The sequence below is a fragment of the Bos indicus x Bos taurus genome, chromosome 11, assembly GCF_003369695.1.
Source record: "Bos indicus x Bos taurus breed Angus x Brahman F1 hybrid chromosome 11, Bos_hybrid_MaternalHap_v2.0, whole genome shotgun sequence".
Lineage (NCBI taxonomy): Eukaryota > Metazoa > Chordata > Mammalia > Artiodactyla > Bovidae > Bos > Bos indicus x Bos taurus.
Genome location: NC_040086.1, coordinates 48,305,030 through 48,320,679, shown reverse-complemented (window position 1 = coordinate 48,320,679; position 15,650 = coordinate 48,305,030). Strand labels below are relative to the sequence as shown.

Here is a 15,650-nt window from a genome sequence, read left to right as displayed (position 1 = left end):
CTAAATCCAGCTTGAACATCTGGAAGTTCATGGTTCACATATTGCTGAAGCCTGGCTTGGAGAATTTTGAGCATTACTTTACTAGCATGTGAGATGAGTGCAATTGTGTGGTAGTTTGAGCATTCTTTGGCATCGCCTTTCTTTGGGATTGGAATGAAAACTGACCCTTTCCAGTCCTGTGGCCACTGCTGAGTTTTCCAAATTTGCTGACATATTGAGTGCAGCACTTTCACAGCATCATCTTTTAGGATTTGAAATAGCTCAACTGGAATTCCATCACCTCCACTAGCTTTGTTCGTAGTGATGCTTCCTAAGGCCCATTTGACTAAACATTCCAGGATGTCTGGTTCTAGGTGAGTGATCACACCATTGTGATTATCTGGGTCGTGAAGATCTTTTCTCTATAGTTCTTCTGAGTATTCTTGCCACCTTTTCTTAATATCTTATGCTTCTGTTAGGTCCATACCATTTCTGTCCTTAATTGTGCCCATCTTTGCATGAAATGTTCCCTTGGTATCTCTAATTTTCTTGAAGAGATCTCTATCTTTCCCGTTCTATTGTTTTCTCTATTTCTTTGCATTGATCACTGAGGAAGGCTTTCTTATCTCTCCTTGCTATTCTTTGGAACTCTGCATTCAAGTGGGTATATCTTTCCTTTTTTCCTTTGCTTTTCACTTCTCTTCTTTTCTCAGCTATTTGTAAGGCCTCCTCAGACAGCCATTTTGCCTTTTTGCATTTCTTTTTCTTGGGGATCGTCTTGATCACTGCTTCCTGTACAATGTCACAAACCTACGTCCATAGTTCTTCAGGCACTCTATCAGATCTAATCCCTTGAATCTATTTCTCACTTCCACTGTATAATCGTAAGGGATCTGATTTATGTCATATCTGAATGGTCTAGTGGTTTTCCCTACTTTATTCAGTTTAAGTCTGAATTTGGCAATAAGGTGTTCATGATCTGAGCCACAGTCAGTTCCCGGTCTTGTTTTTGCTGACTATGTAGAGCTTCTCCATCTTTGGCTGCAAAGAATGTAATCAATCTGATTTTGGTATTGACCATCTGGTAATGTCCATGCATAGAGTCTTCTCTTGTGTTGTTGGAAGAGGGTGTTTGCTATGACCAGTGTGTTCTCTTGGCAAAACTCTATTAGCCTTTGCCCTGCTTCATTCTGTACTTGAAGGCCAAATTTGCCTGTTACTCCAGGTATTTCTTGACTTCCTACTTTTGCATTCCAGAAAACTAACCAATCTGATCACATGAACCACAGCCTTGTCTAACTCATTGAAACTATGAGCCATGACGTGTAGGGCTACCCAAGCAGATGGGTCATGGTGGAGAGTTCTGACAAAACATGGTCCACTGGAGAAGGGAATGCAAACCACTTCAGTATTCTTGCCTTGAGAACCCCATGAAAGTGAAAGTGAAGTTGCTTAGTCGTGTCTGACTCTGAGACACATGGACTGTAACCTATCACACTCCTCTGACCATAGGATTTTCCAAGCAAGAGTACTGGAGTGGGTTGCCATTTCCTTCTCCAGGGGATCTTCCCCACCCAAGGATCAAACCCCGGTCTCCTGCATTGCAGGCAGATGCTTTACCATCTGAGCCACTTGATCTTAGCCAAGAACCCCATGAACAGTATGAAAATAAAGGTAACACGTGTTAAATATTGAGCAACATATTCAATACTATTAGTAGTAATAATGATCTTACCATCACAGTATAGTGGAAACTAAACTTGTGTATCTGTTGCATTTGCAAAGTACTTTCAAGTCTTAATGCTACCAAATCCCATTTATAAAGTAGAGAAATAGATTTGAAAATTATCTAAAACCAGGTAATTATTTATTTTTGTATAGGTTCATTGCTTTTCAGAGTACTTTTGTAATTATATTACACCATTTCATACTGCTATCACTTAACAGCTTCCAGAGCAGCTCCCATTTTTTTTTTTTTAAATTAATTTTATGCTTGAACTGCCACCACAACCTCTCCACTCCATCCCTGCCCACTACTGGCAATTCTGTAGTTTCCTAACCTCTAGTTTAACCAAGTCCTTAATCCTCATCTTCCACGTGCAATGTAAAATTTTTTTATTTTTGCTTTAAAATGGTCTCTCCTAAAGTAACTTAGAAATTTAATTCATTCCCTCTTTCAAAACTTTAGGCGACTCCCACTGGCAATTCAAAGATCCTTAAGAAATGTCTCAGAGTACTTTTCCAGCCTGTATTCATGTTTTATGGCTCAAAGTGGCCACCGTAGGTAGATCAAGATAGCAACAATAGCAATTCAAGCTCATCAGCCTCTTGTCTACCCTAAAACCCAGAGAAACTGAAATATAACTAACTCAGAGGTTCTCAAAGTGGTAGCCCAGGACTCCTGGTGAAACTGAAACCCATAAAGAGGGTCCATAAAATCAAAACAACCTTCATAATTCTAGATATTTGCTGTTTTTTACTTGTTATTCATAATTGTAGAGTTTTTCCAGACACTAGGTGACAGGTGATACCACAACAAATTGAATGCATAAGCAAATTTCAAAATCCAGCTTTCTATTAAACCAGACCTTGCAGAGACTTGAAAAAAGGTTAAACAATGCCACTCTTCTCATTAATTTTTTTTTTTTAATTTACTTACTTGTTTGTGTCAGGTCTTAGTTGTGGCAACCAGGATTTTTTAGTTGTGGCGTATGGGATCCAGTTCCCTAACCAGGGATCAAACCTGGGCCCCTGCTTTGGGAACACAGAGTCTTAGCCACTGGATCACCAGGGAAGTCTTCATTAATTTTGAAATACTTTTCCTAAGATATTTTTTAATATGTAACAGATTTATAATTTTTTTTCTGCACCACATCAGCATGCAGAATATCAGTTTCCCTACCAGAGATCTGGTATGCAGGTCAAGAAGCAACAGTTAGAACTGGACATGGAACAACAGACTGGTTCCAAATCGGAAAAGGAGTATGTCAAGGCTATATACTGTCACCCTGCTTATTTAACTTATATGTAGAATACATCATGAGAAACGCCAAACTGGATGAAGCACAAGCTGGAATCAAGATTCTTGGGAGAAATATCAATAACCTCAGATATGTAGATGCTGCTGCTGCTGCTGCTAAATCACTTCAGTCGTGTCCAACTCTGTGCAACCCCATAGATGGCAGCCCACCAGGCTCCTCTGTCCACAGGATTCTTCAGGCAAGAATACTGGAGTGAGTTGCCATTTTCTTCTCCAATATGCAGATCACACCACCCTTATGGCAGAAAGCGAAGAACTAAAGAGCCTCTTGATGAAACTGAAAGAAGAAAGTGAAAAAGTTGGCTTAAAACCAAACATTCAGAAAATGAAGATCATGGCATTTGGCCCCATCACTTCATGGCAAATAGATGGGGAAATCGTGATAGACTTTATTTTTCTGGGCTCCCAAATCACTGCAGATGGTGACTGCAGCCATGAAATTAAAAGACACTTGCTCCTTGGAAGAAAAGTTATGACCAACCTAGACAGCATATTAAAAAGCAGAGACATTACTTTGCCAGCAAAGGTCCATCTAGTTAAAGCTGTGGTTTTTCTAGTAGTCATATATGGATGTGAGAGTTGGACTATAAAGAAAGCTGAGCACCAAAGAATTTATGCTTTCAAACTGGTGTTGGAGAAGACTCTTGAGAGTCCCTTGGACAGCAAGGAGATCCAACCAGACCATCCTAAAGGAAATAAGTCCTGAATATTCAGTGAAAGCACTGATACTGAAGCTGAAACTCCAATACTTTGGCCACCTAATGCGAAGACCTGACTCATTTGAAAAGACTCTGGTACTGGTAAAGATTGAAGGCAGGAGGAAAGGGGACAACAGAGGATGAGATGGTTGGATGGCATCACTGATTCAATGGACATGAGTTTAAGTAAACTCCAGTAGTTGGTGATGTACAGGGAAGCCTGGCATGCTGCAGTGCATGGGGTCGCAGAGTCATCCATGACTGAGCAACTGAACTGAACTGAACTGAACTAGGGTTCTAACCTGTCCTCTGCAGTGGAAACAGATTCTTAGCCACTGGACTGACGGGAAAATCCCTATAATTGTTTTGTAATAAAGTAGTAAGACCAACAGGCAGAATACTTATCTCCACATTGTCCTAATCCCTGCTGCTGCTGCTGCTGCTGCTAAGTCGCTTCAGTCTTGTCCAACTCTGTGCGACCCCATAGACGGCAGCCCACCAGGCTCCCCCGTCCCTGGGATTCTCCAGGCAAGAACACTGGAGTGGGTTGCCATTTCCTTCTCCAATGCATGATAGTAAAAAGTGAAAGGGAAGTCGCTCAGTCGTGTCCAACTCTTAGTGACCCCATGGACTGCAGCCTACCAGGCTCCTCCGTCCATGGGATTTTCCAGGTAAGAGTACTGGAATGGGGTGCCATTGCCTTCTCTGCCTAATCCCTAGAGCCTGTGAATATGTTACCTTACATGGCGAAAAAAGAATTTTTCAGGTGTGATTAAGTTGAGAATCTTCAGATGGGGATTGAGATAATTCTGGAATGTTTGTATGGACCAAATGTCCACACAGGGGTCCTTAGGAATGAAAAGAGGAAAGCGGGAGGGTGAGGCTGAAAAGGAAGTATGACAATGAAAGCAGGAGTCAGAGTGATGTCGCTTTAAGATGGAAGGAGGCAGTAAGCCTCTAAAACCTGGAAAAGGCAATGGAACAAATTTCTCTAGAACCTCTAGAAGAAACACAGCCCTGGATACCTTGATTTTAGCATTGTGAAGCCCATGTTGGACTTCTGACCTACAGAACTGTAAGATAATAAACTTGTGTTGCTTTAAGCCACCAAATTTGAGTTAACTTGTTATAAAAGCAGTAAGAAACTAGCAAAATAAATAGTTTCTGTTTTACTTTCCAATGTAATACATATTAATAGATATAATCCATATAATTATAAGCTCTTTGGGGTCCTCAATTTTTAAGCATGTAAAGAGGTTCTAAGACCAAAAAGTTTGAAAGCCACTGCTCTAAATAAATCCTGTGTGTCTCTGTCTTGGCTCCCTCTCTTTTCACCTTAGCTCTTGGTGTTGTTACCACCAACAGTGACCTTGCTCTTGTTAAAATCCTTCCCATTCTTTAAGATCCATATTATATTCCATCTCCTTGTCCCTGATCACCTCAACCAAAAGCCTTCTTTCCTTAACTTTGAATGCACTGTGGGTCGGTTATCTGCCGTGTATTTTTGGTCTGTTCTTTAGTAAGTCGTGTTTGGCTTTTGCGACCCCATGGACTGTAGCCTGCCAGGCTCCTCTGTCCACAGGCTTTCCTAAGCAAGAATACTGGAGTGGGTTGCCATTTCCTTCTCCAGGGGATCTTTCCCACCCAGGGATTGAACCTGTGTCTCCTGCATTGTAGGTGGATTCTTTACCACTGAGGCCCTGGGGGAAGCCTGTAAATAGTGCCATATATTGTATATGACTCAAGTATCTTAGACAACGAGGATGGGAGAGAGTTGTTTATTTTCTGTTTGAATGAAACTTTTTTTTTTTAATGTGTGATCAGTAATTCTCAGGAATAAGATAAGGAATGTAAATTGTTCAGAAAGAGTTGAGATGCTGTTCTATCAAATGACAGTGCTATTGATTAGAGGAAAAAAAAGGGTGTGTGTATGTATGTTTGATATTTACATTGATTTTATTAGAGCTGGAATTCAATTTTTAAACATTTCTAATAGTGCCCTTATTTCCTATCCATTTAGCCTAACATATACCAGCTTTGGGAGAAGGCAATGGCACCCCACTCCAGTACTCTTGCCTGGAAAATCCCATGGACGGAGGAGCCTGGTAGGCTGCAGTCCATGGGGTCGCTGAGACTCGGACACGACCGAGTGCCTTCATTTTCACTTTTCACTTTCATGCATTGGAGGAGGAAATGGCAACCCACTCCAGTGTTCTTGCCTGGAGAATCCTGGAGACGGCGGGGCCTGGTGGGCTGCCGTCTATGGGGTCGCACAGAGTCGGACACGACTGAAGCGACTTAGCAGCAGCAGCAGCAGCAGCATACCAACTTTGGGAGGATACACTGTATCCTCAAATAAATTGAATGAAATGAGCAAAAAGAAAATGTTTCAAATGCGGTGGTACTTAAATACATCAATTAAATGCTCAGTAAGAATTTATTGAGAGCCTACTATATGCCAAACACTATAATATAGACACTTGTTTTACAGCGCTGGAGGACAGCCTGGCATATAGAAGACATTCAATAAAGGTAGATCTGACCGTCCCTTTATTCATTTTTTCTAACTCCCTTTCTTGACTCCGCCCAGGTTAGTTTTCCTAAAGTCCCTCTTGTCTTGAGGTTTTTAGACCCAATGCGGCTGCCGTACAGCAGCGTTGCAAGATGGCGGCCTCCATGTTCGCCGGTGCGGTGAGAGCAGCCTCCGGTCAGTGAGAAGCGACGCCCTCGGTTTATGCCTTCATAGAAGCGGGGACTGGCGCGGGAGGGAGTGGACGTTTAACGTGGGTGGAGGTTAACAGGAAAAGAAAAAGAAAGGAGAGGTGGTCGTTATTGAGGACAGAAGCTTGTTGCGAATTTTCTCTGGAGAGGCCTGTATTCGATTTCAGCTCCAGATAGCGCCGAAATTCTTGGACCCTCGCGGACCTGGGGTTTCCCCCGGTTTCCTCTTCCGTACCGGCTCGTAGCCATTCCTCTTTCCCTAGAAAACAATCCCGAAGGACGAGGGTGGGGGTAGGGGGGTTGTGACGAAGACAGAAAAGTTCCACCAAGGCCAGGATCCGTCATTCCCAACCTTTGACCTTGAGGTGTTATTTAATATCTTTGAACTTAAGAGGCTACGGCTCTAAAATAGGGCTGACAGCATCCATGGAAATTTCCTTGCGTCCTGTCTGGGACGTGGTGTATGCATGAGATTCAGGCAGTGTGCAGGGGATGTGCCTATTTGGTTCCCTCAGTCCCCGTACAAGGGGTCTTAAGAGAGACAGGAGTGAAGGATTGCCTTCACTCCGAAGACTTCTGCAAAGGTTAGAGATCATTCGGATACGGTTTTAAAGAGTCCCATGGACAGAGGAACCTGGTGGGCTATGGTTCATCCAGTTGTCGAACATTTCCATCATTCTGTGGAGTTTTATCAATATGCACACTATTATTATTATTTCTAATTTTTATTGGAATATAGTTGATTTACAATGTTGTGTTACTTTCTGCTGTATAGCAAAGTGGATCATACATACATATACATATATTTACTTCTTTTAGATTCTTTTCCTATGTAGGTCATTTCAGAGTACTGAGTAGAGTTCCCTTATTAGACCTACTGAGTAGGTCCTTATTAGTTATCTATTACATATGTAGTAGTGTGTATGTATCAGTCCTAATCTCCTGGTTTATCCTTAACCACTGGTAACCATAGATTGTTTTCTTCATCTGAGACTCTTGAGTCCCTCACTAGTCTTAGTCAGAATCTGCAAGTGGAGCCCGAACTCTGTGAGTGATTCTGCTTTGCAGCCGTGGACTCTGAGTCTGGTGATTGTGTGAAAGATTGATAGAGAAGACACCTAGCCCCTCCATAATCTGCCTTCTGAGCTGCCACCACTCCTCCATGCTAGGTCCGGTCCCTGCTCCCAACAAGGATTTGTCTCAGCTTCCTCACCTTTGCATGTGCTATCCTACCTAGACACTGTGCCTCCCCCTCTTGTGGCCTGTTCATTTTTGAGACGGAAACTCAAGTACCTCTTATGTTGTCTTTATGAATCCTTTTTCTGCCACTCTGCTGTCTCTCCAAGGAGCTGTGGAGCTTTCATAGCTCTGCCATGCTGTTTCCTGCGTATGGGAGTTCTGTGTCATCACAGTGTAAGCGCTGGTGGTGGGAATTAACTTTACATATGTTTTGTCCTCTACTGTTGACCACAAAACTAGGACATATCAGACTGGATTGTGGTGGTGGTAGCATCTCTCTCTAACTTAAAAAAGGATTGACTTATACACAGATGGGTAATGTTGTAGTGTATAAGCTATATCGCAATAAGAATAAAAAGCTCCATGTGTGAGTCTGATGCTCAGGACCCATTAATTAATTATAGCACTTGGTTGCTTTGATGTTACTTCGTTTTAAATATCTGGATGTGTATTTTGTTTGTTTGTTTTGGCTGTGCCCCTTGGCTTGCAGGATCTTAGCTTCCCAATCAGGGATCGAACTCAGGCCCCAGCAATGAAAACACCAAGTCCTAAACACTGGACTGCCAGGGAACTCCCTGGATGCATATTTTGGAGTGTCATATTAAGTATACATGCTTTTCTCTCTCTGCAGGAATTTTACGGCCCCTGAACATTTTGGCATCTTCAGCCTATCGAAACTGCACCAAGAATGCCTGTCTTAATTCTGTACTGTCCTCCCGACATTTCAGTCATATTCAGACACCAGTTGTGTCCTCTGCTCCCAGACTGATCACATCTGTCAGAAACCTGACATGTGGGCAGACTGCCACAGTCCTCAATAGGTTGAGTATTATATTTTAGTAAACATGACTCTTGGACAAAAATTCTAAAATCTTCATGCCTACCACAATATCTTAGGAGTAGGTGAGATTCTGTGCCTACCAACAGTTGATTATATAGACTTTGCTTGATAAGATTAGAGAATATGTATGTTAGTGGAGACGACTACTCAGGACCCACTTCTGATGTTCTAGATGTGGTTTTCTGGGTGGAAGCTGTCAGCCAAAGTAGAAGCTGGATAAGATGCTCAACTTAACGTGGTGCTCATTCAGTCAGCCAAGGTTTAGTTTAAGCACTCCTGGGTGCCCAGCACCATACTCGGCAGAAACTATACAAGGATAAAAAAGTTGAAGCCCTCAAGGAAGGCTTTTTAATTTTTATTTATTTATATGACTGCATCAGGTCTTAGTTGTATCATGTGGGCTTCTCTGGTTGCAGGGTACAGGCTCTAGAGTAGGCTGGCTCAGGAGTTGCCCCACGGCATGTGGGATCTTAGTTCCCTCACCAGGGATTGAATCCACGTCCCCTGTATTGGAAGGCAGATTCTTAGCCACTGGATCATCAGAGAAGTCCCCCTCAAGGAGTTTATAATCTAGTGGGCAGGTAGGTAAGAGATCAGGTGATTAAGCTATACCAGCATAAATTCTCAGGGATTAAGGGAGTAGATTATGGAGGGCTTGCAAGTTGATGATAGTTGCTATTCTTATGGGTAGCATCATGGATCATTTGAAGTAGTAGTGTATATTGAAAGTCATCTTTATTCCAGTGGAGCTGCTGCTTTCATTTCTATGAAGTGGATTTTATCCTTTAATGTCTTATTGCTGAGTTTAAATTTTTTAAATGTATTTTAGAATGGCCCTCTTGCTCCCGAACGTCCTGAAGCCACCAGTCAGAACTGTAACGTACTGCAGTTCGAGAAAAGGCAAGAGGAAGACTGTGAAAGCTGTCATCTATAGGTTTCTTCGACTTCATAGCGGCCTGTGGCTAAGGAGGAAGGTGGGTCTTCACGTGGTGACTTGCTTAGAAAAAGAGTGTGAGGTTAGATGGAACTGAAGCAAAATTCAGTTAGCCTGTTCCTTGGTACATCTTCCCCACATCTTAGCAGTAGCTTTTACAGTGCTGTGCTTGAGTCCCAGCTTTGTGGGCATCTCTTCATGTAAGCGAATCCATGTGAAGAAAACATGTTTTAGCATTCATATAACAAAATATTATTCACAATGGCAGAAGTCTGTACTGCAGAACAGGTTCCTCTCAAGTCTCTTACACATCTGGCTTATCTAAAGATTACTAGAATCCCTTTGAGGCTCCTAATGTGTAGTATCTTGTAGGGACGCTCTGTTTAAGCTCCAAGCATTGAAACAGTAGAGGGGACTTCAAGGACTTAGCTCCATGGTGAGGTTTGGGACTGAAGCACTTCCAGCTGACCCTGGATTAGGTTCTCAAGGTGACTTAATCTTTATGGCGGAATAGTAACCCCTCATAATCCCCGCCCCTTCTTTTTTTTAACTTTACAAGTTTTTGTCTTTCAGTGTGTATGATTGGCAACCGTATCAGACAGAACTCTTAGTATTTAATTCTGATCAGGGACCACGGCTTCTAGAGGGGGACTCTGACAGATTACAGATTATTCCTGTTCTGTCTTCTCCCACAGCAACAGGTGGTAAAAGTGAATGTGGGCTTTTTCATTCATATCCTTAATTATTCATGGAAGCAGAATGGGTAGTAATTAGAAAGCAGCTGAAGACCCGAGTTTTCTAGGACACTGATGATAACTATTCAAATCCTAATTCCCTTTTACTATTTGGAAGTTAACAAACAATTCTTTAAAGGTCAAAATTTGTTTCCCTGTGAAAATAAAATAATTGGTAGGATGGTCTCACTATTTGAAGGGTTAAAAGGATTATCTTCTCTCTTATAAACTATCCTAAATTTGTAGACAAATAAGTTGACTGGCACTCTCAGCTCATTTCTCCATTAGAACAGTCCTGTGGTAGTTAATTTCTTACACTAGTCAGTAGAAGCTCATGTAATCCATAAGTACCTGAACTGAGTAATTCAACAGATAGTTGTGAATTTTGTGGCGTTGGAAACATTCCTTCCCCTTTGCTAGTAATTATTTCCAGGTCCACATGTTACCCAAGACAAAATGAAATGGCTGGTCTTCCTTGCCTGCCTTCCCACAATCCCTTTTATTGGGCTCTGAAACCCTCACAGTAGTATAAATGACCTGGTCAAGCTCCCCAATCATAATACCTAGTCCCTGCTCAAGACCCCCAAAGTATTCCATATACAGAACAGCCTGCTTCATCAAAATCTGATTTTAAGAAGAAAACAAAAAAATCCAGATGGGTTAATCTACACTAATGTATAAAAACATTAGTATAAACATTTGTATAAATGTTTATATAATATAAATTATTTTAAATAGTATAAATATATATATACTTACATGTATAATGTAAATATAAAAATATTTGTATAAAAACAAATTATTTTCTGCAGCACAGTTTCATCCAGGTGTTCCTAATTTTTAGTCTTTATTCCATTTCTGACCCTAGAGACTGTCTAAGAAGTCTCAAGCACTTTCTCAGTGGCCACAGAATAATCTTTGAAGGAGATAATTCTGTTGGTGACGGGCAGGACAGTAAGCTAGCTAGGTAGTTAGCTATCAGATCCACAGGGACCCAGTTTGGCTTGCAAACTAGAAAACCTGTTAAACAGATATAGGGATTTTGCTTTGAATCTTTCAACTTAAAATTGTAAGTAATGAGAAGTAACCATTTAATCTCTGGCATTGTAAAGTCAGAACTCTGAAATAACCCTTCCTTCTTTCTAAGCATCACTGTACTCTAGAAGTTGCTAACCACCAATGACACTAAGGCATGTGAAACCCATGGCACCTTTCCGTCAAAGAGTTGTGGTTTTGTTCACTTAGCATGCTGCCCTAAAGGAGCCCTTGGCTCTTTCCAATGGCTCAGGTTCTAGTCTCACCTTCCCTGTAAATTACTGTATGGTTTTAACCAAGCATTAACCTGGATGGCACCTAAGGTCTCTTCTACTTTAAATAGACTATGATTGGGACTTTCTTGGAGGTCCAGTGGTTAGAACTTCATGTTTTCACTGCCAAGAGCCCAGGTTCAATCCCTGGTCAGGGAATTTTACAAGCCACAAGGCCAAAAAAAAAGAAAGAAAAAAGAAAATAAATAAGCTGTGATTATAGTTTTTATATTCAATCTCATTATCTGTTTCTTCAAAAATTCTTCAAAATTAATAATGTATGGATGATATATAGGCAGTTCTGGATTAAACATACGGAGTAACTATTCCTTCAGCACTCTTCCTAGTAATTTTCCTGTAGTCATTATTCCTCAAAAGAGTACTTATTACAGAAACTGCTCCCCAGTGTGTGAAAAGGATAAATGACACAGTATACTTGAGAACTCTGCTTCTCAGCCCTTGTAATACTTAGCTCCCATAAATGAACATAAGTGTTACCAGTTAGCTAGTACTCCATTATCCTTGACATTTGGAAGAGAGTAGTATAGCGGCTAAGAACTCTAAATAGTTCTGGGACCTCAGTCTGCTACTTAACTGCTCTAATTGTTTCTCTTTTATATGTAAAATCAGAATAATAGTACATTACTGTTGAAGAGATAGTAAGGTGACGCATATAAAGTTAGCTATTAAAATTGTGTATCATTACCCTGTACTTCACAAGCCACAATTTATTTAGCTTTCTTTTCTGTGACTTTAAATAATCTTTTTAAAACCGTTAAGTTATTAATACTTGTTTCAAACTATGCATGCTTTCTCTGCCTACCCCCATTGAGAATCATATTTTTCTGAAAAAACATACCAGCCCCTATGAAAGTTTAGTCTCTGTTCCCAGTTGGCCTATAAACCATAAGTAGTGAAGATAATCTGTTTTTTTCTATATAATATAATGTTGTAAATGTCTTTGTGATATTATCTAACAGGCTGGTTATAAGAAAAAATTATGGAAAAAGACGGTTGCAAGAAAAAGACGCCTGAGGGAATTTGTCTTCTGCAATAAGACCCAGAGTAAGCTCTTAGATAAAATGACAACGTCTTTCTGGAAGAGGCGAAACTGGTATGCTGATGATCCTTATCAGATGTATCATGATCGAACAAACTTGAAAGTATAGATCAGAAGATCCATGATTTCTCAGTTATTAACTGTATATCTGTGTGTGTATGGTGTCTTTGCAAAGATGAAGTGGTATAAGACATGATGTAAATTGTACCAACTGATACTTGGAACATGGGGTACCAACATTAAACTTAACAATGTTTTAAAACTTAATGGATTAAACATTCCCAGATTTGTTTGGGGAAATATAAATTTTAAATTATTGATTAATTTTAACAAATGGCAGTGACTTAACTAGTTTTTCTAATTAGGCTTATTTAGTTGCAAGGCATCTCCAGTTGGGACAGACATGAAAAGACTGTAAAGCTAACAAGTTAGTTCAAGCAGTGTGACTGTATTTTAAGGACATGTGCCAGAAATACAGGAGTACCTCACACCACCCAGAACTAACCCCCAGGCCTCAGGGAGAGTAGAAATTATAGGGTGATCCTGGATCCAAGGCACCTCCAGGGGCCTCAGCAGCAGAAACGGTGGCTCTTTAGGCTTGGGTGGTCTGCCATGCACGTGACTAAGTTCTTTTTACATCACTGGCTCCATTCTCTCTCCAACTCCTCTGATTCACAGCTGTTGTTTATTCTTAGTGTCTGCTGCCTCATAATAAAGCTAGCTTGCACCCTTTGAGGTTCTTTTCTACATCATGACCCTCAGCTCCAGTTTCCCGTCTCTAATTACCAAGAGACTCTAATAGGACCATTTTGTCTTTTTATATCAGGTTTCATCATGGGTCACTGACCAATCAATGTAAGAACTGACTTTTCTTAGGTCAGGAGCCCACCCTGGCTCATTTGATTATGCTCGAGGTTCACGTAGAGCCAAAGATAGTTATGTGAGCAGTTTCCCTCAGGGGTGAGCCTGGGGTGATAACACACACCTAGTATACCAGGTAAACAGTTATCACTGAGTTTACTGGAACAGGATTTTTTATTGAGAGAAGAGATGAACTAGCCTTTCAATATGCCCATTCATGAAATAAAGAGGCTATATAAGTGGAGACAAAAACTTCTTAACCAAGAGTTAAAAGATACTATATTTCATAAAAGTTAATTTATCCCCTTGAGGTTTCACATTTTCAACTGTGAGGGTAAATGTTTTCCAGAATTTGCCACATTGTAGAATGTAAAGGGGAAAAGGTAATTTCAATCATTTTTAGAAACGATTCATGATGCATTGTTCCCTTGAAGAGGGCCAGGTAAGCAGCACTGAGGAAAATTATGTTTTTCAGGAATGGTTATAGTCTAGGGCAGTGGTTCTCAGCTCTCCCATCAGAATCATCTGGAAAGCACTTTGAAACAGCAGAGCATTTTGCCTGGCTGAAAATCATTATTAAATACAATTATGCTTCAGTTACCGCTTCAGGTCCTTTAATAGTTGATGATGATAAGATATAGTTCAAATAAATTAAAATATAACCAAATTGACATTCTGTGGCATTTCAGACTAGGGTTATTAGAGGAGTTCCTTGAAACTAGTGTGTTCATTAAAAGGAAAAAGGGCGACAACAGAGTGTTTTAAAACTGCAAGGCCAAATGTGTGTCAGGTTCCCCTGGTGGCTCAGCAGTGAAGAATCCACCTACAATGCAGGACACCACCCTGTAATGCAAGGGACACGGGTTCAATCCCTGGGTCAGGAAGATCCTCTGGAGAAGGAAATGGCAACCCACTGCAGCATTCCTGCCTGGAGAATTCCATGGACAGAGCAGCCTGGTGGGCTACAGTCCTCGGGATCTCAAGAGTCGGTTACGACTTAGTGACTCAACCACCACCACCACCACCAAGTGTGTGTCTCTTTATGGGACCGGTTGAAAAAAGAACAGACATTTGATTTGAGATGAGAATCTCAAGATCCTGAAGCATGGGATGGCTTTCTGTTCTGATGAGTTTTCATTTCCTCCTGCTTCCCGTCCCTCACAAGGGCTCCCCATCATTTCTCACTGGCCTGGCTCCTTACCTCTTCTGCTCACCCCTGGAAGCAGGATACAGCTGGTGCCCTACAGAGCCTTTCACATGCCTTCGTGACTTCTTAGTGCAGTGTAGACAACCAGGTCTTGGGGACTCAGAGCACCTTGGTTCCCCTCTAGGCCAGTGACAGGAGAGGTAGAGATGAGGACGTGCCCCGCAGCCAGAGATGGACTGCAGTGGAAGGGCTAACCAGATTTAGAAAAAGGAATTTTCATATATATAATTTTTGTTTTGTGGGTAGCAGGGCTTATCAGACACTAATTTTGTAGTTTGACAACAAAATATCTTATGAAAGGTCTAAGTGACATTCAAGTATATGTAAAAGTGTAATTTATTAAGCACCTACTGTGTCCCAACATGTAGCCACAAAACAGCTAACCCTCCTATCACCCTTCCAAGAAAGAGGGTGACACTGTCCATCCCTAGTTTAGATGTGCAGAAACTGAAGTTCACAGAAGGGAAATACATTACCCAAGGTACAGCAAGTGAGTCCCAGAACCCAGGTTGTCTCCTTGGAACCTTGTGTATTTCCAAGTCTTCCAACAACATGAAAGTCCACACTGAAATCCACAAGTGACTGAAATCTAGCACCATAAATACTAAACACTTCCTCATGACACTGAACCAAGTCAGCTTTTAAATTAGATAACTTTGCTTTTCTGTTATCTTAACCTGGTTAATCACATTTCCATTGACCATGGACTTGGCTCAGTAAATGAATGAATGAGTGGATTTTCAGCCTGCCTTTGATCTCTTCTGTCCATCTCGGAGTCATCTTCTTTACCTGCTGAGCCTATGCTTTACAGTCCTTGTGTCAAACGTTTAGGACTACAAAATCAAAGAAAAAGCGTGTTTCATTGTGATGTTTCTGAGTTTCTAAGTCTTTGTGACCACCCAGTTAAGCATACAGGTACCCGTTTCTGTCTTAAGGTGAGGGCTGTAGTGGCATTGAGGGCCCCCATACCAGCCGGTGCATCTCCGTGTGCAACGCCCTCTTCTGACCTGCACACGTTCTCCCGCATTT

The 15,650-nt window shown here is 41.2% G+C and overlaps 1 protein-coding gene across 3 annotated transcripts; it reads left to right on the top strand.

The window, feature by feature from the left end:
- Nucleotides 1-6,320: 6,320 nt before the first annotated feature.
- MRPL35 (mitochondrial ribosomal protein L35) lies at nt 6,321-12,829 on the top strand. 3 transcript variants are annotated; one of them, XM_027555514.1, is made up of 4 exons: nt 6,321-6,424; nt 8,309-8,498; nt 9,348-9,492; nt 12,474-12,829. In XM_027555514.1, the coding sequence occupies exons 1-4, from the start codon at nt 6,382-6,384 to the stop codon at nt 12,660-12,662; spliced, it is 567 nt and encodes a 188-aa protein (XP_027411315.1). In that variant the 5' UTR covers nt 6,321-6,381; the 3' UTR covers nt 12,663-12,829. The 3 variants fall into 3 exon arrangements, with proteins under 3 accessions (XP_027411315.1, XP_027411314.1, XP_027411316.1); XM_027555513.1 differs by lacking the exon at nt 6,321-6,424 and adding an exon at nt 6,457-7,022; XM_027555515.1 differs by lacking the exon at nt 6,321-6,424 and adding an exon at nt 7,515-7,607.
- Nucleotides 12,830-15,650: the final 2,821 nt, after the last annotated feature.